The 26277-nt window shown below is 48.0% G+C and overlaps 2 protein-coding genes across 2 annotated transcripts in view; both read left to right on the plus strand.

The window, feature by feature from the left end:
- The first annotated feature begins 968 nt into the window (after nt 1-968).
- On the plus strand, nt 969-8925 carry C6H20orf202 (chromosome 6 C20orf202 homolog). Its single transcript, XM_066237202.1, has 2 exons — nt 969-1596; nt 6467-8925. The coding sequence occupies exons 1-2, from the start codon at nt 1531-1533 to the stop codon at nt 6698-6700; spliced, it is 300 nt and encodes a 99-aa protein (XP_066093299.1). The 5' UTR covers nt 969-1530; the 3' UTR covers nt 6701-8925.
- A 1516-nt stretch (nt 8926-10441) lies between these two features.
- RAD21L1 (RAD21 cohesin complex component like 1) overlaps nt 10442-26277 on the plus strand; it is a 32058-nt gene continuing 16222 nt past the window's right edge. The window contains exons 1-11 of the mRNA XM_066236123.1: nt 10442-10517; nt 13280-13455; nt 15044-15173; nt 16734-16827; nt 18913-19019; nt 19699-19869; nt 21185-21280; nt 22259-22366; nt 24640-24866; nt 25111-25210; nt 26053-26177. Of these exons, the coding sequence (XP_066092220.1) occupies nt 13312-13455; nt 15044-15173; nt 16734-16827; nt 18913-19019; nt 19699-19869; nt 21185-21280; nt 22259-22366; nt 24640-24866; nt 25111-25210; nt 26053-26177 (1302 nt within the window). The 5' untranslated portion in view covers nt 10442-10517; nt 13280-13311. The remainder of the gene's footprint in view (nt 10518-13279; nt 13456-15043; nt 15174-16733; nt 16828-18912; nt 19020-19698; nt 19870-21184; nt 21281-22258; nt 22367-24639; nt 24867-25110; nt 25211-26052; nt 26178-26277) is intronic.

Below are 26277 nucleotides of genomic sequence, written 5' to 3' on the forward strand. Positions count from 1 at the left end.
TGACTAGGAGAAGGGACATTTTTTTCCCAGTGTGCCGGACACAAAGAAATACCTAACAGTTATTTATTAAGCAATTTGTTTTAACAACCTAGTAACTAGTTCCCAACAGATGTTACTGTGTTACCCTCGAGATTTTAAAAATATTTTTGCGGGGGGCCTCCTCTGTGAGATTTCTGCCACGCCTCAGGGTGCCTTGGCACATGGTTTGGGTGTTGCAGCCATAAGGTTCTGAAGATGCTGAGTGGTGAAGCCCCTTCCCAGAGTCCCAGCTCATCCGGGCTGGGCTTCCATATTCCCCTGAGTGCCCACAAGCAACACTTGCACCAATCTGCCTCTGCGTTCCCTGCACCCACGAGTCTAGCTCTGTAGTCCAAAGAGCTACACTTACCCTAACTGTGCACTTAGTTTTCTTTCATTTATAAACATTTGCTCTCATTTTTACTTCTATCCATTCTATTTGTTCCTTTTTCAAATCCGTTTTATTGGGGTATAATTGATACACTGTATCCGTTTCAGGTGTACAACATAATGAAGGGAGATGTGTGTGTATTGCAAAATGATCACCACAGTAGGCCTAGTTAACATCCATCACCACACGTAGTGACAGGATATATTTTGTTGTACTCTCTTTGCAACTTCAAATGTGCAACCCAGTATTATTAACTGTCCTCACCATACTGTATGTTACTTGCATCCCCACGACTTACTGATTTTCTAACTGGGAGTTTGTACCTTTGGATGCCCTTCACCCATCTTAACCACCACCCCCCACCGCTAACCCCCCCCCCCTCCACATCTGCCTTTTAAAAAGAATGCCTTTTTCTTCCCCTTATGTTTTTGATTCCTGCTTGTGTAACTTTAGTTCTTTTCGAAATGCCTTCCTGTCCTCTTGGTCGGAAGCCCTCGGGAGGAGGGGCCTGAGCCCGCTGTGGGAAGTGTCCGCTGACTCTCACCTGCCGTAGGTTGTTTCCTTGGGTGTTCTGTAATTTTGGATGATGAGTTCGTCTTCAGGGGGGAGTTTTATCTGTGGACAGCTTGTGTGGCCTGGGTCGAGGGCAGTCTCTCTGAAATGGGTTGAGCTTGTTTTGTGAGTGACCTCGGCTCTTCCCCAGGGATCACTATGTTACTGACTTTTTATAGATACAATCTCACTGAGAGCCCTCAAAAGGGGACACCTATTCTCATCATAATTGTTTTGTTTTGTTTTGTTTTGTTTTGAACCATGTGAAGCTCTACAGTCTCATCTGCCATCAGATCTTGGCTGCTGGACCTCGCAGGGACCTGGGCACCGCTACTCCGATGGCCTCCCTCCTGCCTGCCCTCCTTTTCTCTCCAGAGATTGAAGCCCTTTAAAAAAAAAAAAATACTACATTTTCCCATGTGAGCCGCTTCCTGATCTCATTAACTTCATCCTCAGTGCCTTGGCCAGAACCGGCTTCCAGCCTGAAGTGGGCAGCAGACAGTAGGGATCAGAGGTGCCTCAGGCCCCCCGCCGGGTCAGCGTGAAGGTCTCTCCCAAGGACCCCCGAGATGAAAGCAGCTGAAGAGCCGACCCCGGACCTGGGGCAAACCCTGCAGTGGCTGAGGAAGGAGCTGGTAAGGCTCTGCGTTTCTTCTCACCCGGCACCTGTGCCTCGTCCACGCCAGGGCTGGCGGGCGCCCCTTCCCAGGTGTCGCCCTGGCTGGGGCAGAGGCCCTGGGCTGGGGTGCAGGCCCCGCAGGCACCCCCCCCCACCCCCGGGACCGGCCATGTGGCGCACAGTCGCCATCCCAGGTAGCGGATAAGTAGGTCATGGCCTACATAAGAGGCTCGGGCTGCGGGGCCTGCCTGGCTGGTTTCAGGCTTACGCTGAGTCCTGGGGATGTGGCCCGTCCTGATGCTGTGTGGCTTCTTCCAGCTCATGGTGTTCCTTGAGCCTCAGTTTCCTTAGCGTGAGACGGGGGAGGGGGGGTAAGGGAAGAACCAACATCCCAGGGGTTCCTGTGAGAAGTCAGTGAGCAGATGGCGTGACTCACCCCGGGCCTGCCCGGCACGTCCCTGTTGGTTGTTACAGTCCCGACTCCAGTGGACGTGGACTGCGTGGGTGGCCTCAGCCTGAGTGGACTCGTGGCCACCTGGGTCGGGATTGCAACACAGCAGACGCTTGCACAAAGATGGGGGTACTAATGGCTTACTGGGAGGTGCGAGCCCAGAGCAGTGAGAATGAGGGAAGGAGGGAGTAGAGGCAGAAGCCAGTGCTCTGGGGGGTGAGGAGAGGGTCTGAGCCACCAAGCACCTTGCCCCCTTGGGAGGGAGTCCGAGGGAGGCCCCGGGCGGGCGGGTGGCTCCGTCTCAACACCTGGTTTATCCAGCTGCAAGGTTTCCCGGAGGGGGTGGGGTGGGGGGGGAGAAAGCAGAGATCATGTATCGGCCCAGTTCACTCCTGTCTCTCACTGAGTTATGAGTTTTGGTCTCTTGCGGGCTGATCAGGATACTGGCCTTATGCCTCTTCCTGTGGTGTTTTCTCCAAGTTCAAAAATAGAGGGGTGCCCCGGGGTGGGTGGGGATATCGGCTAAGAGCGAGAAGAAGGTGCTTCAGGGAACCCCAGAAAGCACCCAAAGTGTATATAGTCCAATACGTCGGATTCTCCTGGGGAGGACAGGCAGGATTGTGCAGACATGGACTTTCTGGGTTGCCAGGCAACAACTGGTCAGCTGGATCCGACCCCATCCTCACCCAGGTGGGAGGGGCCGACCCAGGAGGGCTTCGCCTGGGACCTGGAGCTGTTCCCGTCCTGGGGACCCAGAAGCTGTCCAGCGGGCCTTCCCTTTGCTCCCCTAAACCCTGGGCACCCAGGCTGAGCCAAACCCAAAGTGCTAGTTTCCATCTGACAAAGTAACTCTTTCCCCGCATGGGGGGGGGGGGGGGGGGAGGAGACAAGGCAGGGTGGGCGGAGCCTATCAGGGCACAGCCTCCCAGGCAACCTCCCTGCACGTGATGCCAACAGATGGATAACCTTGAGTCTCCCTTTGCCCATTCCGGACTGTGAACTTCCCAGGCAAACCGGTTTATTCACTCCTGTCACGTGGAATTTACAGAGCTCCACGAGGTCCCCTCTGGAGCCCAGCCAAGAAGCCCCACTTGCATGTTAGGGAAGGACCTAGGTACGCTTCATGCAGCAGAAGGAAAAAGTCAGTGACACCCACGACCGCCACTGACCAAAGTTCAGTGCTCTCCCTCCTGTCCCTGGGATAGTGTGAGCTCCCCAAGTCCTGGTGAGATCGAAAAGAGGGGAGAGAAACAAATGTAGTCCAACAAGAAAATAAATTTAAAAATAAAAGAGGGGAGAGAGCCTCAGCTGCCTGCGACAAGACGGCCCACCAGCCTGACCACTACGTGGCATATTCATTCAGAAGGACAGAACCATGCACTGCAAGGCTCTCGAGCACACTGAGCCCAGAGCCTGCCTTAGCTCTGCACCTCGCGCCCGGCGAGACAGGACGCTTCCCCGAAGGACTTTCCTGCAGGTGAAGTCAGTGCAGCCCTCCAAGCTAAAGACGTGGGGTCCCCCACCTCCCCTGGCCCTGCTGCCATCCGCATTGTGTTCCGAGGAACATGTGCCCAGAGCTGGTGCTAAAGGCTGGACCGGGCGCGGGGTGGGGAAATGTGTGGGAGGAAAATCCTAAAAATCCAGGAAACGCAGATTTAACATTTTCCCAGGAATTAGGAAGGGATGGGCCTGCTACCATTCCAGGTGCCCCTGGAGGAGTCCCCGTGTCCTCGGGGTGGGGTGGGGTGGGGTGGTGGTCACCTTCTCGTTTCCTCTTTCTAGTGATTGGAGCTCTTGGTGATGTGACTACGGCTGGAGTGAGGGAATGGGCTTCATCTTTTAAAGTAATTAGTTTGTCATGACAATCAAAATACTATTTTTAAGGGAGAAGTAATATTAGTAATGTTCTTTTAGAGAGAGAGAGAGAGAGAGGAAGAGAGAGCGAGAGAGATGGGAGCAGAGAGAGAAGGGGGGCGGACAGAGAGAGGCAGGTTGAGGGTGCATATTCCTGTTCAGCTCTGCCTCAGGCATCCTCAGCAGGGAAGCCTCTGGGGGAGGAGACTGCATTATCACAGGGAGTGGGGCGCTGGGGGGGGAGACTTGACGCTAGCAGGGGTCATCAAACTTTTTATAAAAACCGCCCACTTTTGCAGTGCTGGTCGACCTGGTCCCTACCGCCCACTAGTGGGCGTTCCAGCTTTCATGATGGGCCAATCGAGGCGCTGTTTGGTTGCACGGTAGGGACCAGGTTGACCAGCACTGCAAAAGTGGGCGGTTTTTATAAAAAGTTTGACGACCCCTGCGCGGCTTTTGAATTTTATATCCCATGGAAGAACGACGTACGTAGTCAGAACAATAATTTTGACATCTTGAAAGAGATAGCGCTAGAGAGAAGAGCTGTGGGGAACAACACCCCTAGGGAACAATGGGAGGAGTGAGGACAGGTGTGTGAGGGACAGTAGTGTCCGGAAGCAGCAGCCCTCACAGCTGTTGGTCTTAGAACCCCTTCTCATCATTTTTTTTAAATTTTTAAAATTAAAAAAAAATTTTTTTTGTATTTCTCTGAAGTTGGAAACAGGGAGGCAGTCAGATGGACTCCCGCATGCGCCTGACAGGGATCCACCCCGCATGCCCACCAGGGGGCGATGCTCTGCCCATCTAGGGTGTTGCTCTGCTGCAACCAGAGCCATTCTAGCGCCTGAGGCAGGGGCCATAGAGCCATCCTCAGCGCCCGGGCAAACTTTGCTCCAATGGAGCCTTGGCTGTGGGAGGGGAAGAGAGAGACAGAGAGGAAGGAGAGGGGGAGGGGTGGAGAAGCAGATGGGCGCCTCTCCTGTGTGCCCTGGCCGGGAATCGAACCCAGGACTCCTGCACGCCAGGCCGACGCTCTACCACTGAGCCAACCAGCCAGGGCCAGAACCCCTTCTCATTCTTTTTTTTTTTTTGTATTTTTCTGAAGCTGGAAATGGGGATAGACAGTCAGACAGACTCCCGCATGCGCCCGACCGGGATCCACCCGGCACGCCCACCCGGGGGCGACGCTCTGCCCACCAGGGGGCAACCCCTTCTCATTCTTAAAAATGACTCGGGATACCAAAAACACTCTTGTTTGTGTGAGTTCTATATAGCTATTCACACTGATTGAATTAGACACCAACACTGAGAGATTTCTAGTATTTATTTACTCAGGCATTTATAACAATAGCAAATTTGTTGCATGTTAATCAAATCTTTTAATTAGAATAACTAGATTGATTTATATATATAATGAGAAGAGGTGCATTGTGTTACCATGTTCCAAATCTCTTGAGCATCTACCTTCCTGTCTCCCTCAACAGAACATGGCTGGAGTCTCTCTGCTTCTGCATTCGATCTGATGGGGTATCACATCGCATAGCTCACAGAAACCTTCACCGTGTGCTCATAAGTGAAAGTAGAAAGGGCAATACTATCTCCGTGTTGTAATGAAGGTAGCTTTGACCTCGCTGACCTCCTGAAAGGGTTAGTGGGACCCCAGCAATCCTCAGACCTTGTGCTGAGAATTAAGTGCTCTAAAGGGCTCTGGCTGCTGGCAGGGTGTACTTCACTTGCATGAGAAGTCACCGTCACCTTCATACCTACAAAATGATTTGTTACAGTGAGGGTTAAAGCATGTCAGCGGGGTTGTCAATGAGGAGAAGAGTCTTTCCTATCGGTGATGGTGATGATCACGAGGATAAGCACAGAGCAGGGACTCATTCATTCATTCAGTCCTCATTAATGCTACCGGGCCAAAGTCTGTGTGCCCAAAATGCTTCACAAGGCCAAAACTCAAAGCATCAGCATTTGGGAAATGGAAGAATGTATTGATCAAGAAGGCACCAGCTGAGAAGATGAGAGACAAGTGGTGTGTCAGATCCATCTTGCTCACTAGATCAGGCCACCATGGGTTTTTAAGAGGCTACAGGGGAGGGACGTGCTGGGGCGGGGCGGGTGGGGCAGGTCTTAACCAGAGGACCTCGGAACCTGGCAGTTTATGGTAAAGGGACATCAACACTGGGTCTTCCTGGACAACGGACCCTTGACTTCTGAAAGGGTTCCAGTGTTTGAGTCCTGGTTATGCCCTGATCCTTTGTTTTCCATTGGGGAAGGAGGGTCTGAGACTTGCTCTGGGTGCAGCCCAGAGGCCAAACTTCCCTCCTCTGTGGCTTGTGGTCCTGCTCTGTTGTCTCTGAAAAACAACTCAGTATCTCCTTAAACAGTAAAGGACCAATAAGAGCCTTGAGAGGTAAGTGACTTGCTTTCCACTCTGCAGACGAAGAACCTGAGGCTTTGGGGAACATGGCTTCTGTGAGGCTGCGGGCTTGTCTCCGGGGGCGAGGCAGGGGTGGGAGCGGGCTTTCAGGGGCGTGCCCGGGGCTTGCCCGTCCCCTCCCAGACTTGTCCTCTCTCCTAGGCTGAGATGCAGGTGCAAGACCAGAAGCTGCTGCTCACACTGAGGCATCTCCACGGTGTGCTGGAGGAGCTGCGTGCTGAGACTGCCCACTGGGAAGACGCCAGCTGCAGCGGAGGGGAGTCCCCCGTCAGAGCCCGGGCAGGCTCCGAAGGCAGGGGTCACCCGGCCCTGCCCTCCAGGCGGCTGGCCCAGCTCCTCCAGGGGGTAGACAGCAGGCGAAGCTCCCTCCCTTAACTGGCTGGCGATGACCCTGAGCATGAACCCTCCCACCGCTTGTCTAAGATTGGTGTAGCTCTCGGGGAGAGCACTGGAACGGGAGTCAGGAAGTCTCTGGGTTCACCTCTGTCCTCATCTTCCCAGTGTCTCTGGACCTGTCACTCAACTTCTCTGTGTGCCACTGGCTCCTTGGCCGGCACTTGTCAGCAGTGAGTGACACCAGTGAATTCCACCACCACCACCACCACCTCCACGCACACCAGTGTGGTCTTACTAAAGCCGATTTGAGTAGGGTTTCTGTCATTTGCAACCAGCATGGTCCTGAGAAATACAGTCCAGATTTCCAAAGAAGCAAAGAAAGGAAATGATGAAGAAAACAGCATTTCACTCGTTCAGGGTTGGCAATAGTAACCCTGCACCAGCAGGTGACGGGGTTTACGGCATGGCAGAACCCTCAGCCAGGTGGGGCGCTGGAGTGAAAGCTTTGACAAATTACATCTCATATAACTCAACACCAAACAAACACGCCAGTTAAAACATGGGCAGAGGACACGAACAGGTATGTCTCCCAAAGAGACATACAAACAGCCAACAGATAGATGAAAACTACAGATGTATCAAAACTACAATGAGACACCACCTCACACCTGTGAGAATGACAAGACAGATCATAACAAGTGTCGGAGAGATTTGTGAAGGAAAAGGCACCCTCATTCACTGCTGGGTGGGAATGTCAACTGGGACAGCCATTGTGGAAGACAGTATGGCGGTTCCTCAAAAAATAAAGAATAGAACTGCCGTACGACCCAGCAATCCCTCTACTGGGTATATAGACCAGAAACACTCAAAATACATTTATTCGCAAACATATATGCACCCTACGTTCATTGCAGCATTATTCACAGTGGCCAAGGCATGAAAACAATGAGAGTGTCCCTCGATAGAGGGTTGGATAAAGAAGATGTGATACATATATACAATGGAATACAACTCAGCCATAAAAAAGATGAAATACCGCCAGCGGTGACAACAGGGATGGGCCTTGAGAATATTATGCTAAGCGAAATCAGTCAGACAGAAAAAGCTGAGAGCCATATGACTTCACTCATGTGGGATATAAAATGAAAACTCATAGACACAGACAACAGTGTGGTGGTGACCAGAGGGAAGGGGTGGGGGTGGTTAGTTGAGGGTAAAGGGGGCCAAGTATACAACGAAGAAACATGATTTGACGTGAGGTGGTGGGCGCTCCAAATAGATCATGTATCTTAGAAATGTGCACTTGAAACCTATATGATCCTTTGTGTGATTCTGTTACCTGTGCTCCAGATAACATTTGTTTGACTTGGCCAATAATCAAGGTGGGGCTAGAGGGACGCCCCAGGGCTGGAGGAGAGAGAAGGAACTTGCTTCTTCATCTTTGTTCTCTGTCACTTCCTGTGCCTGTGAGCACCGCCCAGCAATGCTTCTTCACCTCACAGCAATGATTCAGGCCCCCCCCTCCAGGCCCCCACCCCACCCCGCACCAACCAGCAGGCCGTTCTCAAGGTCCCAGACCCTATAGCCATCCATCAGATGCCACGGCAAGGGAGTAACGTTTAGAGAGTCGCACACTGGCTCCTTGACATGCTAGACAGGAAGTGATCTATGTCCCTTCCTCCCACAGCCCATCAGCTAGAATAAATCATGTGGTCTGTCCCAGGAGGCAGCCGGGAAACCTGGGGAACAGAGGGAGAGGCTGCTGAGTCCCAGAGTGTCAGACACACGCTCCTCCGTTCTTTCTCGACACAACAGCTTCCTCGTACTCTCGGAGAAGTAGGAGCATCTCTTGTTCTAATATTTGTCTTTGATCCTGACCCAGGACTCCCAGAACTCCTTGTAAATTCCTCAGTTATACTGACTCTGGGTGGGCTCCCGGTGGCTCCTGGACAGGGGCTGGTCACGGAAAAGACCAAGGCGCGATTAGAAGCTTGGGATCTTGAGCCCCCTTCCCCATCCTCCTGAGAGGAGACAGGAGGACTGGGGATAGAGGTCTCAGTTGTTCATGCTTACTGGAGGAAGTCTCCATAAAATCCCCATGGCAGGGAATTCGGGGAGCTCCCAGTTTGGGAAACATAGCCACATCCCAGGAGGGTGTTGTAGATGCTTTCCTACCCTGGGGGCCCTCCGTGACCTTGTCATATGTATCTCTTCATCTGGCTGTTCACCGGTATCCTTTAATAAACTGGTAAAGGTTAAATAAGTGTTTCCCTGAGTTCTGTGGACCATGCTTGCAAATTAATTGAACTGAGGAGGGGATCACGGGAACCTTTAATTTGTAGCCACACATTTGGTGTCCAGAAGTGTCAGAAGTGAAATGTTCTGTGTAAAAGTAAAGGAAAAACATACAAGAGATGGAGAACTAGGTGTTTCCCTACTCTGGTTTTTTTCCTCCCCCAGCTCCTTACTACTTGGGAGAGAAAATCCAGGTTTTTCTATTCAGGTCCATAAAGCAAAGGAAGTCCAAGGAAGCAAATGAAGGGTAGTTGAGAGCAAATAAACTGGCGGTTCAAGTTTGGATTTCAACAAATGTATTTGCGTACCTCAGGGTAACTACTCTGTGGATGGGGCGCCACCTGCTGTCCTTGCACAGTAATTCTTCCTGGAACCCGCCTGCTCTGCGTGTGGAACTGGCTCCCTCACCATCTGCTTTCTTATTGTGGGACACCATAGCGGGAAGGCCAAGAAAGATAAGGCTTTCTGGCCTTTGAGATCTGAGTTTGAATATCAGCTCTGCCCCTGAGTGACCAGGGGCAAGTCACACTTCTCCTCTGAGCCTCCATTTAATCTTAACTCTAATATGAAAATGCCACCTCTCAGATCTTGAAGAGGGTCTTGGGAAAAAGCTTTGTAAACTGGAAATAACCAGAGGCAATGGAAAGAAGCATTGTGTGCCGTTGAAGAGGTCTGGATTCATTTTTAAAAATATATTTATTGCGCATCAGCTGTATGTCAGCTCCTACTCTGCGTCTGGAAATGTACTAATGAATACAACAGACAAAATTCGTGTTTTCATGTAATGGACGGTTATTCTACCATTTCAGTTTCCGAGTCATTCATTCATTCACCTACACATTGTTTTCTAATGATACTATGTGTTGGGCACGGTCCTAAGCAGTGGGCATCGAGGGATTCCAATATAACTTAGAGCAAAGGGCGCAAAAAGAACAGGGTTGGGCCAGCACGCGAACAGGTGTTGTGGGACGTGAAGCTTTTAAAATGCACGACATTCTTTTCTTAGGAAAAAGAATACAAAGTCATAAATGGAGAATGCTATTAGAAAGGAAAAAATTTTTTTTAGCACAACAGAAGAAATAACAAATAACAAAATTTAAAAGGCTGACATATATCACACACAGAGACACAGCACAGCAGGGGACTTCACGCTAGGGTTGTAGTTCCTCGCGTCCCTGCCCTATCTCCCTTGGTCCTCCCCCGTCGCGGAGTTGCCTGCCCGCCCCGCCCCTCGCCCTGCCGCGTCCCCTTTGCTCACTGACTCTCCTTTAGCCCCGCCTACCACCGCCTTAGCCCCGCCCCCGTCCGCCCCGCCCCTCTCCCTGCCGCGTTTTTTGCCCAATGGCCCCTTTAGCCCCGCCCACCTCCGGACGGCCCGCCCACCCTCTGAAGCCCCGCCCGTCCCGCCTTCGCCCCGCCCCGCGCCCAAGTCGAAGAGCAGCGGCGCTGGGAGCGCGTCGCCTCAGCGCCTCAGCCCCGCCGCGCTGACCCTCAGCCTCGGCCCCCGGCTCTTCGCCTCCCCTGCTCGGGCGCCCCTCTCCTGAGATCCCGCGCTCTTAAAGTAGGGCTCAGCCTGAGGGCCCGGGCGGGGGCACCTGGCGGCTGAGCGCAGCCCCGCACGCGCCCGGCCGGGCTCCCCAAGGGCGCGAGCCCCCCGCCTGAGGGCCGGACTGCACGGGCTGGGGGCGCGGCCCGGCCACCTCCGTGCGTGGGCGCTGGCGGCCGCCCTCCGGCCTCGGAGCCCGTCGGGGAGCGCCTGGCCCGGAGCGCGGAGGGGTCGCTGAGGGAGGAGCTGCCGGCGTCCGCGCGCTCGGCGTCCCCTCGCGGCCGGGTGCTGTCCCCGCGCGCCGCCCGCCCCGGCCCGTCCGCGCCACCCCGCGGGGCCGTCCCTCCGTCCCTCCGTCCCTCCGTCCCTCCGTCCCTCCGTCCCTCCGTCCCGCGCTGGGTGTGTGTGTGTGTGTGTGTTTGCGTTTGCGGGAGGGAAGGGAGCGCGCTCTGGGAACTCGGTGTCTCCGGACAGCCAGCCGCGGGGTGGCTGTTTTATTTTCTAAAGTGCATTAGTAAGCACCCACCTGGGAGCGACCTACAGCGAGGCAGTGGGATGCCCAGCTGCCAACACGCGGACTCGGAAGAAACAAAACAGGGGACCCAGGCGGGCGCGGGCCGTGCACCTTGGGGGTGAGGGGGGGTGAGGATGGAGGATGCGGCTCGGTGAACTGCCCGACCTTTCTTTTGGCCCCAAGGATCAGATTCTTGGTGTGGCATTGGGCACGGATCCGAGTTCAGCTCCGTTTTTGTTTTTGTTTTTTGTATTTTCCGAAGAAGCCGGGAGACAGTCAGACAGACTCCGCCCCGGGATCTCGCCCCCCCCCCCCGCATGCCCACCAGGGGGCGATGCTCTGCCCATCTGAGGCGCTGCTCCGTTTTTTGTTTGTTTGTTTGTTTTGGGGTGTTTTTTTTTTGTATTTTTCTGAAGCTGGAAATGGGGAGAGACAGTCAGACAGACTCCCGCATGCACCCGACCAGGATCCACCCGGCACGCCCACCAGGGGCGACGCTCTGCCCACCAGGGGGTGATGCTCTGCCCCTCCGGGTGTCGCTCTGTCGCGACCAGAGCCACTCTAGCGCCTGGGGCAGAGGCCACAGAGCCATCCCCAGCGCCTGGGCTATCCTTTGCTCCAATGGAGCCTTGGCTGCGGGAGGGGAAGAGAGAGACAGAGAGGAAGGAGAGGGGGGGGGGTGGAGAAGCAGATGGGCGCTTCACCTGTGTGCCCTGGCTGGGAATCGAACCCGGGACTTCCACACGCCAGGCCCACGCTCTACTGCTGAGCCAACAGTTAGCTAGGGCCTCAGCTCCATTTTTTTTAAATTCTGTCGCTGATTTCAGTTTTGTGTTCGTTTTGGCTCCATGTGCTTTTTTTTTTTTTTTTTTTAATTTCAATTAAATGTAATGGAGTGACCTTGATCAATAAGAGAACCTAGGTTTCAGGTAAACATTTCTATAGCATTTGAATTGTTGATTGTGTTGTGTGCCCATTACCCAATCAAGGTGCTCTTTTCTCAGAACTTTTAAGTAGGAAAGAAACAAAAAACCCCAAAACAATAAAGCTTTGATAGGGGCGATTTGAGATAGCAATAATTTGAAGTCAACCAAGATGCTATAACACCCCCTTGCTTAATAATGGAGCCTTATGGTATTACTTGAGAATAGTGCTGTTTGTAGAAGTAGGTATACACTCTTGATGTTTATTTCCTGTCTTGCCCCCCCCCCTTTTTTTTCTTAGAGATTCTGGTTTTCTTATCTTCCCCCAACCCCCCCCCCCCACACTTTATGGACCTTGGGTGTTCCATTATTTTAACTTCAAACATTTTCATGTTGAGTAAGCCAGAGCGTCTTGAAGAGAACCAAGAACATCTTGTCTACTCCTGGGTATAAATCAATATTCTGGCATTGATTCTTAAATTTTAAAAAAGAAGTGACTTGTGTTCTTTTTTTTTTAGTTTGGTTTTACCTTTTTCAATTCTATTATACTTTTCTCTCCTGTCACACACACCCCCCACTTCCTCCTCTATGTAATTGACCCTATTAGTAAGAGAACTCAAATCCATTCATTATAGGATAGAATAAGTAAAATGTAGACAGCTATCAGTGACCAGGATATATTAAAACCAGGTGTGAGCCCTGGCCGGTTGGCTCAGCGGTAGAGCGTCGGCCTGGCGTGCGGGGGACCCGGGTTCGATTCCCGGCCAGGGCACATAGGAGAAGCGCCCATTTGCTTCTCCACCCCTCCGCCGCGCTTTCCTCTCTGTCTCTCTCTTCCCCTCCCGCAGCCAAGGCTCCATTGGAGCAGAGATGGCCCGGGCGCTGGGGATGGCTCTGTGGCCTCTGCCTCAGGCGCTAGAGTGGCTCTGGTCGCAACATGGCGACGCCCAGGATGGGCAGAGCATTGCCCCCTGGTGGGCAGAGCGTCGCCCCTGGTGGGCGTACCGGGTGGATCCCGGTCGGGCGCATGCGGGAGTCTGTCTGACTGTCTCTCCCCGTTTCCAGCTTCAGAAAAATACAAAAAACAAACAAACAAACAAAAAACCCAGGTGTGAGTCAAAGTCTATGAGAGTTCCGTCATTAGTTTATTATTTTTTTATTTTAAATAAGGGTTTCTTCTTTACAAAAAAAAGGAATATTACTTGAATAACACATTGAACTAGAAGATGATCTGGGTGTTAGGGTATAGAATGAATTGAAACGTGGTTTTTGCTGGCTGTAAAACAGCACTAGAACGTTTCTATGATCCAATCTTGCATATGTTTTAATGTTCTTGCTAGTTCATTGACTACAACCCAGGAATACAGGCAACATGTTCTACACCAATGTGCTTATGAGTAAGCGGGGGCCACTGGCCAAAATCTGGCTTGCAGCTCACTGGGAGAAGAAAGTCACCAGGACTCATGTCGCTGAATGTAATCTGGAGTTAACCGTTAAAAAAATCCTTTCGCCTAAGGTATGTGGTGGGTTAAAACTATAGCATGTATTTGCCATGACTCATGGAGAGGAAAGGAATTACAATCCATTCCATCATGAAATAGATTTCCAAGGATGTTTGACTTCTCAAATGGTCCTCTCTTAGTTCCTGTAGCATTCATTGTGTGAACATCATGAACGGGTTTCTGTTAGTAATTAACTGTCCTGTGTTTATTATAACTAGATTGGACCCTGCAGGAAGACACTGGTCGTGTTTTATACATCTTCTGCAGTCCTTTCTAGTTCCCTATCAAATTACCATATACATTGTAGTACCACATAAGCATTTCTTAGAAAACGAATGGGTGAATAAATAGGGTGAGTATGAAAAAAAGGAGGATTGAGTATAAATGAAAAAATATATAAAAACATTGTAAATGGTAAAGTATTACGTTCATTATAAAAACTATATAACAAGGTATTAGAATTTATGTTTAAAATTTTTAAAAATATTTTATAGGTTAAGTATTTTTCCACTTGAGAGAAGGACAAAATTTTTTTAAATGAAAGGAGGGGAGACAGAGACAGACTCACGCATGTGCCCCCCGGGATTCACCCTTCAATCCCCCTATGGGCAATGCTCTGCCCATCTAGGGCCAGCAACCCCGCTATTATTAGCACCTGAGGCAGAGGCTCCATGGAGCCATCCTCAGTGCTGGGGGCCAACTTGCTGGAACCAATGGAGCCATGGCTGCGGGAAGAAAAGAGAGAGAAAGAGGAAGGGGGATGGAGAAGCAGATGGTCACTTCTCTTGTGTGCCCTGAGCAGGAATCGAACCCAGGACATCCACACACCCAGCTGATGCTCTACCAGTGAGCCAACTGGCCAGGGCCGGGATGGACAAATTATAATTGAAAACCAACCGTGTATAAGGCAGTGGACTAGACTTTATGTTCATTAGGTTTTTTTTTTAATCTTCACAACAATCCTATATCATGGACTTTTTTTTGCCTCAATGTATGAACTTTTTATTTTCCTAATTTTTTCAATATTTTTTTACTTTTTTCAAAAGTTCATATAGAATATGATTTTGAATTGGTCAAATTTTAAACTTGACTCCTGTTCCATCACTTTAAGGGCTGTCTTACTTTGGGCGTACTACTTAACATATCTGAGTCTCGGGTGTTTTCCTTCTGTAAGTAGAAGTTGTTGCCAACATGAAATAAATTAATGTATCAAAAGCCCTTAGGACAACACCTGGCACAAAATGAGTATACAGGAAATTGTAGCCATTATTAATAAACTGAAGGTCAGGCGGGTTAAATGACTCAGCCTTTGCCCCTGAGCCGAGGCTTGAACGTGGGTCCACCTGACTGCAGGTGCTCTTCCCATAGAGCCAACAGCGGCATGCTCCGCTTCACCACCGCAGTAAGGTATCTTCACCGAAGAAAGGAAAAGTTAACTATTTTACACAGTGAGATAGAAGTCAAGTGAATTCCTTTAAATAAGAATACAAAATGTTTGCTTTTTTCAAAGAGAAGACATTCTCATGATTTTTGTGATTTTTCACAGAACGGGGTTTATGCATCTAATTTTTAGTGTTCTAATACTTTAAAAATTATTGAAAGGTGACAATTGCACTTCGAACTTCAGGACACCTTCTTTTGGGAGTTGTTCGAATCTATAATAGGAAGGCAAAATATCTTTTGGCAGATTGCAGCGAAGCGTTGCTTAAAATGAAGATGACATTTCGTCCAGGTATATGTGCCATGTTGATTTGTCTCACCTTGTCCCTGTCCCCTTTTGCATTTTTATTTGGGGTGGGCCCTTTTAATTGGTGGCACTCTGTAATTCCACTGTGAGTATAGTGGAAGTATTAATATATAGAGGAAGCTTCCATGGGTATGGACAAATTATATTCTTTCCTTTGCTCTTTTCCTGTGTTTGCAAGGAATCGTCATGCTTTCAAAAACTTGTAGTGTTTTTGCATGTGTATGTGTTTATGTATGAATTATACTTAATGCTACCACACTTGTGCAGCAAACTTGGATGTTCAGTTTTAATGTGTTGCTTTGTTTGCCCTGTCTATTTCTGCCTTTTGAGATAAATTAGAAATAGTGTGATTGACAAAACCTCGGTATCCATTATTGTCATTGTTTTCAGAGTTCTCAAGACTCCTTAAGTAGCATGCTATTAGTAAAAATACTTTTAAAAACTCTAGACATCCCAAAGTACTGGAGATTGGCATATAATATAAATATAAAGCCTTTGAAATTTAATTTAACTTTAATTTTAAGACATTCATCATTTTCCATCTTGTATTATGGTTATCTAGGTATGTGCTTTGCCTCTCACACTAATCTGTAAGCTCCTTGAAGACAAATTTCTGCCATATTTATTTTCTGAATCTCTTATAGTAGTACCTTTCTTAGTGCTTTGCACATGCAAGCCCCTCAATTACTATTTGGGATTGACAGGGTTTTTTTCTTTATTTAAAATAGCTGTATAATCTCTAAGATTTATAATGATATCAAATACAGACCATTTGCTTGTTGTTTCATTTATCTATTCCACAAATGTTTATTGACCCCGTACTTTATGTGAAACACTATGATAGGTTCTGGAATACAGGGACAAACAAGAGAGAGAAAAAAGAAATCAGATCATGAAAATGTTTATTTTGAATTATTGCAATAATTATGGATTGTGATTATGCTGTGGTAGAATGTAGAAAGAGTATCACAACAGGAAAGAGGAGCCAGTGTGATTGCAGTTAGGCTAGTCAGGAAAAACCTTTCTGAGAAGGTAGACTTTAAGCTCAGCCTTGCAGAATGAGAACTACCCCGGTCATCTAAACAAGCCCCCGAGGGAATAGCAGTCCGGGCAGAGGGAGCCGCCAGAGCAAAGGTCTTGAGGGGAAAAAAGTGCTGAGCTTGTTTGGGGAACAAAAAGACCAGTGTGGTTGGAGTAAAGCGAGTGAGGGAAAGGGTGTCGCTAGATGAACGCGGATAGGTTTGTAGGGCGGCAGAGGCCCCGATGAGAAGTTGGGATTCCATTGAAATGTACCGGGGAAGTCACTGAATTGTTTTTAAGCACAGGCACGATCTGATCCGACTTTGCATTTAAAATATTTGGGCTGCTGGGTAGAGAACGGACGGAAGAGGGGCAGAGGTGGACACTGGGAAGGGAAGCCGGTGAGGAGACTCAGCAGCAGCCCAGTGAGAGCAAGTCTTGTGTAAATGGAAGGAGGTTTAGTTGGGAGTTTCTTATTTGACATAGTGTCCCTGCTTATTGGATGTGCCTGTTTATTCTTTTCAGGACTAGTTGACCTTCCAAAAGAGAGTTTTGAAGCAGCCTACAGTGCTATCACACTGCCGGAAGAATTCCATGATTTTGAAGCGCAGAACATGAAGTAACTATTTTATTTCTTCTCCTTTCGATTCGGCTCTCCTGGTATTTTACTGTTTCATCTCCCGATTTCGTGGATGCACACGGAATGCAGTTAGCAATCAGAGTAAACATGCAGTCGGAGGACTTGAAATTGAGTGTGGAATTTCAGAGAACACCAGAAAGTGCATCATTATATATGCTAAATGTTATTCGCAGTGTTGACAGCCTATTCGCCCATTCATTCAATGAACGTTCATCGGGTGCCTTACACGCCAGACATGTTTCTGGGTGCTGAGGAGATAGATAGCAGTGAATCAAAATACAGCTCCTGGCTGCGTGGGTCCTGCAATGTAGTTGGAGCAGACGGACAATAAACAAGCAAGCAAATATATGTTCTCATAGGAGATGATCATCGTTATGAAGAGAAATAGAAAATAAAATGAAATACTAGAACGGCCAGGCAAGGTGTCTCGAACCAGGTCAGAACAGAAACCTGAAGGGAGGCCAAGGAATGAGTCGTCCAGTCGTGTGAGGAAGAATGTTTCGGGTAGAGCAGGTGGAAAGGCGTGGTGGCAGTGGCATGGGAGTGTCCCAGGAACAGCGAAGAGCAAGTGAGATGGGGTGGAATAACAGGGTAGCCGGGAATGCAGATGTGGGCTGCGGATAGGCTGCCCTTCGCCTTTTATTTTACACGGGAGCACAGCGCGGGGTTTTGAATAGGAGAGTGCCAGGATTTGACTCTGTTTAAATGTGCTCCCTGGGGCTACTTACCCTAAAGGGAAAGGGGAGGAAGAAGAGAGCCCGGGAGACTATTGCAGTAGGAAGTCCAGGGGAGAAGTGACCATGGATGTCATTGGTTCCCAGACTTCATTTTGTCAGGGTGGTAGCAGTCAAGTTAGGAATGCATGTTGAAGTCAGAGCCCACAGAATTTGCTGATTGCTTATGGCTTTAAGAGAAAGAGAGAAGTAAGGGGTGACTGTATGATTTTTGACATGAGAATGGAGTTGACACAATGATGTTAGTATAATTGTGGAGCGGCAGGTTTAGCAGGGGCCGGGTGAAGGAAGTAAATTAGGTTTTGGACATATGTTGTTGTTTTTTATTAAGTGAGAGAAGGGAGGCAGGGAGGCAGAGACAGACTCCTGCATGCGCCCCTACCAGGATCCACCCTACAGGGGGTGCTGTGCCCATCTGGAGCTGCTACTCCATTGCTCGGCACCTGAGCTATTTCAGCACCTGAGGCAAGACAATGGAGCTATCCTAAGCACGGTGAGGGGGGAGGGCAAATTGCTTGGACCATTTGAGCCATGGCTGCAGGAGGGTAGGGAAGAGAGAGAGAGAGAAGGGGGAGGGAAGGGGTAGAGAAGCAGATGGTCACTTCTCCTGTGTACCCTGACTGGAATCGAACCCAGGACTTCCACACACCAGGCCAACACTCTAGTGCTGAGCCAACCAGCCAGGGCTGGACATAAGTTTTGAGGTGACTGTTGTTATACATCGAAGGGTAATAGGTAAGTAGTTGAGTATCTGGGTCTGAGATTCAGGAAAGAGGTCTGGATGGGACATATACATTTGAGAGTTGTGAATATATAGATGGACCTTCCACCGGGAGTCATAGGTGATCCCCAAGGGAGTAAGTGTAGATTTTTAAAGGGAGAGAGGGAGATTGAGTTCTGAGGACTGAGTGTTGGGTCGCTCCTAACAGTGAATAGTCTAGGAGATGAGGAAGAACCGATAAAGGAGATGCAATAGGAGCAGCCAATGAGGTAGAAAGAAAATCAAGAGGGAGTGTTGCAGAGGCCAAAAGTAGAAAGTATTCCATAAGGGAGGAAGTTAACATCTATTGCCGATGCTTTTGGTTAGGATAAAAATAGGACTGAGAGTGGACCATTGGAGTCGGCAACCCAGAGATCATATACACGTATAAGTAAGCAGTGTTTATAACTAATACTAGTGAGAGAATTTTACAGAATCTCTTTTATCTTTGTAATAAGATCTGGGTTCTTCTGTGTGTTTTGTTTTAGGATTTCTTTTGTTCTTGTATTGCAGTGTGCTACAAAACACGTTCTGTTCACATGTTTTCCTCCATGTCATATTTCCCCACAGTGCTACTGATGCTTTAGAACAGTTGGCTCAGAACCAAAGCAGACCAGAAGAAATCACACTCAGAGAAGAGTATCACAGTGATATGCTTTTTCAAGCTGAGAGCTTTGGTGAGACTATTTGGGAAATCCAAATTACAGTATAATCGGTTATATTTGCCTTTTCTGTGTTGAAACAATGCCAATAGATGTAGATGTTTCTGTGCCAGTAGAGATCTCTTTAGCACGAGTCTTTCGATGTATAAATGTAACCCCCCAACAATTTCGTCCTTACCTTTTTTCTGGTATATGTGGGAAGAACCTGTTCTTAGTATGTGGACAGACCTGGGTTTGAATCTGGACTTTCTCTCTTGACTTGCTGTGTGATACTGGGTAAATGACCTCACTTCTCTGAGCCTTACTGCCCTATCCCTTATTGCTATTCTCCCCTAAATTGGGATACTACGAGCAACATCAGGCAGGACGTAACCTACCTAAAGTAGAAGAATCATTCCACTGCCAATAGTAACTTGGGAATTTCTTAAACTGTACCACAACTAAAAACTTTATCCTGATGTTTTGGCTTTTTTATTTTATTTTTTACTGCATTAGAAAAAGCGTTAGACTAGAAATCCAGTATCCAATGATTAACTGAGACTTTAGTTGAATACTTTAGTTAAGCTTTCATTTTCCTTAACTGTGAAATGAGAGTGGGGGGGGGGCTATAGACGGTGATACCTGAATTTCCTTCTAACCGTCAAACTCTGTGTGTTTCTGACTAACTCGGTATTAATGATACATGTTTATTTAGGAGAGGAACCTGAAATTCTCAGAAGTCAGAGCTTCTTTGATAACAGCATACTGCTGAACTCCGGTGGCCCATTGGTTGAACATAGTTCTGGGAGCCTCAGTGGAGAGAAGTCCCTGCTCTGTGACAGTGGAGATGGCTTTGGTGATGAAGGGGCTGCGGGAGAGATGATTGGTATGCCGTCCGGTTCTGTAGAAATTGGGTCTTTAGTTCTATGAAATGAATACCATGTATTTAGTAGATTAGATCAAATTAAAATTCCATGTGTGTTTCTATGTCATATAAATCAATGCATTTTTTTACACACATTTTCAAAGTTTGTAGTATATTTAAACACTTAAGCTAGGTCCAAGTAAATAGCCATTTTGTTTAAGCACAATTTCTATACAGGTTGCTTCTTTTTAGTTTTAAAAATTCCTAAGTTTGGCCCTGGCCGGTTGGCTCAGTGGTAGAGCGTCGGCCTGGTGTGCGGAAGTCCCGGGTTCGATTCCTGGCCAGGGCACACAGGAGAGGCGCCCATCTGCTTCTCCACCCCTCCCCCTCTCCTTCCTCTCTTGTCTCTCTCTTCCCCTCCCGCAGCTGAGGCTCCGTTGGAGCAAAGGACGGCCCAGGCACTGGGGATGGCTCCGTGGCCTCTGCCCCAGGCACTAGAGTGGCTCTGGTCGTGGCAGAGCTATGCCCCAGATGGGCAGAGCATCGCCCCCTGGTGGGCGTGCCGGGTGGATCCCGGTCGGGCGCATGCGGGAGTCTGTCTGACTGCCTCCCCGTTTCCAGCTTCAGAAAAATACAAAAAAAAAAAAAAATTCCTAAGTTTTAGAAGGGAAAGAATGAGATTAGCGTACGCCTCACAAAGTGTACCAGGTCATATACCAAAAGACGTCGTTTCCTTTGACAGAAATTGTGGGAGAGCTATTCTAAGGATCTGTCCGGCATTTTATAGTTTATTTTTTCTGTTGTATTGTTATCAAGTAATCATAGAAATAGGGGGACAAAGACTAGGAAATCCAGAGGCATATATGATATTTTAAAGCTATTGACATTATACAGCAAATCTTTGTTTCATTCTCTTAAATTACATCACAAGGCTGGTTGTGGCAAACTTCTGGAGTCTTGAAGGTGCAAAAAGACAGTGGCTCTACCCTAGATCTCTACAGAAAGATTTTGAACACTTTTACTTCTTGACAGAAACCTACACATGGCTTTGTAACAAGGCTGCTATCTTGGCATTAGTTTAGTAAAGAGTCCCTGAAATTGAACCTCTGAAAATAGGTTTTTCATAAAGAAAATGAAGTACATAAAATTCTGTGTCCCCCTGCGTGAAACGTGATAGTCTTGTAGCCGGTCAAATCGAATTACGTAGGGTTCATTCATTTCTGCATCCTTTTACATTACAATTCCTTGCATGCAGTGATGTCGATCAAGGTTTGGTGTACAAATGATAGATAGATTCAAACTCTGTGTAACAGAAGTATTTATTGTGTTTTTCAAGACAATCTATTGCAAGATGATGAGGCTGTCCTGTTAGAAGACGGGCATTTGAATGGAGAAATTTCCCTGCTTCCTGAGCCTCCCGATACTATGATGGGTGTGTTGAAATTTTCCTTTGTATAGAAAGTGAACCGTTGCTAGTGCTCAAATTTAGCCTCAGGACTTCTGAGCTTAAGAAGCAGTTTATAGGAAGATAATAATAATAAAAAAATGTCCCTCAAAACTCAGTCTGACTCAAGACAATGTAGACTAGGAAACTGGGTTCTGAGAAAGGCACAGTGATGGTTATTTAGCCAAGACTGGGTTTACTTGGTACGAGAGCACATTAGACTACTCTGCCAGAATACTGTGCTCTTGAATCATTACCATATGTTACATGGTAAAAGCGTCATTAGTGTTTGACGTGAACTTGGTTATTCATTATGTTAGTGCCATGTTGATATTAATATGGTGTGACAGTCTATATACAATTGGAGAGAAATTAAAAGTGAGGAGGATATATTTTTTTTCTACTTGAAATTTATGAGAATCATTTACCTCAAATGATTTGGTCATTTTAGTCTGATACGTTTCAGAATGAAAAGTACAATTAGCCTCATTTTGATGTTCCACTTTCTTTCTAACGCAGCAGTAGAAATTTAAAATGTACAAAGAGATAGGCAGTTAAAATTTAGTTATTGGTTTTTTTATGGGTCAACTGATAATTAAATGATTTAACAGAATACATTTTGGGTGTTGTTGTTTTTTTGCAGACATATAATGAAATGTATTACGGTGGGTACTCCGTTTTCACTTTTTACTATGACTATAGCCACAGTCGCCTCAAAGTTCAGCCTTAGGTGTCATACATGCAAAAGAGGGTGACGATTCGTGACTCACCTGGACACCGTGGGTCCCAAAGCATGTAACAGCTGAGCCTCTTCAACTCGTATTGAATACGTGATTCTAAGAATGCAGATGTGGCTCCAGTTAGCAACATAACTACCTTCAACTGGTTCATCTTTCACTTTCATATCCTACAGCCCCCTAGCTATTTTTTTATATAAAATCCTTTCATGGCTATGTTGATTGGCAGAACCAGATAACCCAGAGTGTAGACATCTATTGGAAAATGGAAAACTGAACGGAACGGCATTTTCCAGTGAAGAGGAAGGATTTACCCTTGACCCCATTGACGCTTCAGGTCAGAGTCGTGCGTGTGTTTCGCTCTTACGTTCGATGCCTACTGTCTTACCGATGGTTGGATATTTGAATCATCTGTGAAATGTTCTAGGAGGCAGTCAGTCTAGTAGTAACACTTACAGTACCATAGAGGAAGAGTGTGAGGACGATCATCTGAGATGATCCTTTTGTTCTGTTGCATTCTAGTCAAGCCATGTTTCCCGGCTGGGAAACTGGAAAATTTTTCACTGAGTTCAGTTCCAGGAGTGATTGAGCCATTACTCGGTGTTGGGCACAAATGAAGACACGGTTCCTGCTTTTAAGAAATATACAGTCGTTGGCCCTGGCCAGTTGGCTCAGTGGTAGAGCGTCGGCCTGGCGTGCGGGGGACCCGGGTTCGATTCCCGGCCAGGGCACATAGGAGAAGCGCCCATTTGCTTCTCCACCCCCCCCTCCTTCCTCTCTGTCTCTCTCTTCCCCTCCCGCAGCCAAGGCTCCATTGGAGCAAAGATGGCCTGGGCGCTGGGGATGGCTCCTTGGCCTCTGCCCCAGGCGTTAGAGTGGCTCTGGTCGCGGCAGAGCAACGCACCGGAGGGGCAGAGCATCACCCCCTGGTGGGCAGAGCCTCGCCCCTGGTGGGCATGCCGGGTGGATCCCGGTCGGGCGCATGTGGGAGTCTGTCTGACTGTCTCTCCCCGTTTCCAGCTTCAGGGAAATACAAAAAAAAAAAAAAAGAAAGAAAGAAATATACAGTCGTATCACGCACGTGTGCACGCATGCGCACACACACACACCACACAAGGACACCGACAGTAGTATGTATGGCGATGGCCAGAGGGGAAGGGGAGAGGAGGGAGGCGGAAGAGGGCAGAGAGGTCCATGGCGACCCAAGGAGACTTGACTTTGGGCGAGAGACGCACGATGAAGTGTGCAGATGGTGTTTTGTTGAGTTGCACACTTGAAACTTGTATGGTGTTGTTAACCAATGTTACCCCGATAAACTCAATTAAAAAAAAAAAAAGAAACATCATCTGATCAGGAAATAAAGAACACGTAAATGAGTATAAAATAAGGCCGAATCAAAGGATCCGAAGAGAGGCACTCTCTCATCTTTTTTTTTTTTTTCCTGTGTGTTTTTCTGAAGCTGGAAACGGGGAGAGACAGTCAGACAGACTCCCGCATGCACCCGACCGGGATCCACTCGGCACGCCCACCAGGGGGTGACGCTCTGCCCACCAGGGGGCGATGCTCTGCCCCCACTCTCTCTTCTAATGGTTAACCTCAAGCGTGTTTTTAGGAATAATAAATAGGAATCGAATATATACCTAGACCTTTTAAGACTTGCATTAGGTTTAGGTAGTCTAATTGATATGGATTTCAGTTTATAAACTCAGGCATGCAAGGAAAAAAACATTCATTTTTTTTTTCTCTCTCTCTCTACCAAATTCAACCTCGAGCCTGTATCCCGCAGGGCTGGCAAGAATTTCAGCCTGCATATAGCTAGCTCCATGATCTGCCTTGAGCCATGCAGTATCAGAATTTGGGGGAAGTATGTGGCAAGTGGAAGGGAACGTGGAAGGGAACATCTGTCATCCTCACACCAGTTTGGAGTGCTCACCGCCCCAGCCTCCACATGGCCTCTGGGGTCACGACACAGCCAGCCCCTCTGGGATTCGTGCTCCCGGGATTTCACTGAGGCACAGCAGCAAGCCAGTTCCTGTTCCTCCGGGCTCCCGCTGACCTCAGATCTTCTCATTCCTGGAAATCTAACCCGCCCTCCCTCCCCTGTTGCATTTCTACTATGGAAAAACGTTGACCTCTGCTTTCTACCTAGTAAAATTACCTGTAGGAGGGAAACCCCATGGGCTACCCACTTGGACTTTGTGAATGAACTTCAGTGGGGCAGGGAAAACAATATGCCTGGCAAATACAAGTTAATGTTTCAAAGTTACTCTGTTATGTAGCTATTTTAGGAACCACTGCTTTGACCGACCTCCCTGTGGACACCCCCTGCTCCATATTGCCTCAGTTGTCCGCTGAGCCGGTGGGCAGAGCCCCACCTCAGAACCTTGCAGCCACACCGTCCAGAACGTGTGAGCCCCGGGCTGCCCGGAGACTCTGGCTGTGCAGAAGCTTTGCAAAGCATAATGATTTGCGGTAGAGAGAAGATTTCCTTCTCTGTGCAGCTCTGCAGGTTGCATTGTGGAGTAGACGCTTCTTCGCTAGGCAGTGCCTAGAATAGCATTTTCCAGAGGCGGACAGCCAGTCACACTTGTGCCTGTTTCTTATATTTAGACATTGCTTGGAAAAGGAAAATCAAAAAGAGGAAATTGCTCATAGATCCAGTCAAGGAGCTCAGCAGCAGGATTATGCACAGACAGCTAACCTCCTTCGCCGACACTCTCATGGTTTTGGAGCTCGCGCCCCCCACCCAAAGGCTGATGATGTGGAAGAGGAAGGGCGAGGTGGGCACGCTTCTGTCCACCGCTACCCAGGACCTGACTCACAGCGAACTGAGACTGGTAATCGTTCCCAGCCCTCGGCGTGGCTGTGGTATTTGGTGATAAATGAATATAAATAAATGAATGGATATGAACACTTGTATAGTCAAGAATTTAAACTTAGGAGAAAATATACCGTTCGTTTGAATGAAGTTGCTGTATGGATGTGCGTGGATCATACTTTTGACTCAGCGTGTGTGCCTGTATATTATTGAATTGCTTTGCTTGTACAGAAACCGGAAACCAACATGCGTATTTTTTACAGTTGTTTGTGCAATGCTTTCTGTCCTCTGGCTTTAAATTTGGAAGGAAGTTGGTAGAGAAGGAATCAATAAAGGAAGAAATGGGAGGCGCAAACATCGTAGGTAAGACGCCCTGGTTCTGCTGAGATTGCGGGGGATGTTGTAGAACCCAGAATTTCTTCTTTTACATTTCAAAATGAGGATGGGACCCATTTTAATATTCCCAACTATAAATGATAGCTCTCGAAGAGTATTTGAATTGAAACGGAAGTGTTATATCAGCGTTATATCTCTCTGCTTTGTGGGTTGATCACTGTCGGTAAAGCTACATAGAAAGATGACGTTTACGTACAATGTGTAATAGTTTTAATCTCACGCTTTCCCTCCTCCTCCTCCACCCCCAAAGGTAGAGCTCACAAACCTTCAACAAAGAAAATCTTAATATCTAGTAAGATAATGTTTCCTTTTAAAACAACTAACATGAAAAGTTACCTAGTGATAGCATTTTAAACAACACGGGTGGTTAACCCGAGACACATATTTCCACACACCCGGAGGGTCCACGGAGTGTCAATAATTGCCGATTGTTATTGTGACTGTTATAGAAAGGAGTAATAAAACCAGCGTATGTGGTGAGTGAGCCTCTGCTTCCTCTCACCCTTCCTGAAATTATTAAAATCTGCTGAACGAAATACCGAGGTGGGCTTGAACCATCCGTGTTGTCCGTGTGTGAATGTGCGGGCTGAGTGCCGAGGAGCCGGCTGGTGGAGGCTGGGAGGGAGGTGATCGAGAGGTGGATGTGGGGAAGTGGAAGATAAATACGTGAGACTCGGGAACCATGGCGAGTTTGTGTGGCCTTTGCTTAAATGGATTCCAATGCCGGAAGTTTTCTTCTGTGACAATCATACTCCAGTTTAAGTTGGAAAGATATTTTTGGTGAAATCTTTACTTTCTTAATAATCCAGAGACCTCCGTGATGAAAGATACACATTTCCGGCGTAAGTTAAGTCAACCCAAAACTTGGAGGAATGGGATCAATGGATCTAGTTGTAGCTCTCGTGGGGATACCAATAAAAATATTAACTCTGAGGTAAGTTAACCAAAGAGAATCAAAATAATATTATTTCTCTGACACAGATATCAGAGGAGATGTTGAGACTTCTTACACTTATAGTTTGTATTTCATGTCA

This window comes from Saccopteryx bilineata, chromosome 6 (assembly GCF_036850765.1).
Source record: "Saccopteryx bilineata isolate mSacBil1 chromosome 6, mSacBil1_pri_phased_curated, whole genome shotgun sequence".
Taxonomy (NCBI): domain Eukaryota; kingdom Metazoa; phylum Chordata; class Mammalia; order Chiroptera; family Emballonuridae; genus Saccopteryx; species Saccopteryx bilineata.

Bases quoted from the DNA above. Each gene is read 5' to 3' on its own strand.
- C6H20orf202 (XM_066237202.1), top strand. From the start codon at position 1,531: ATGAAAGCAGCTGAAGAGCCGACCCCGGACCTGGGGCAAACCCTGCAG. The intron at 1,597-6,466 runs GTAAGGCTCTGC...CCTCTCTCCTAG, and splicing joins AGTGGCTGAGGAAGGAGCTG to GCTGAGATGCAGGTGCAAGA.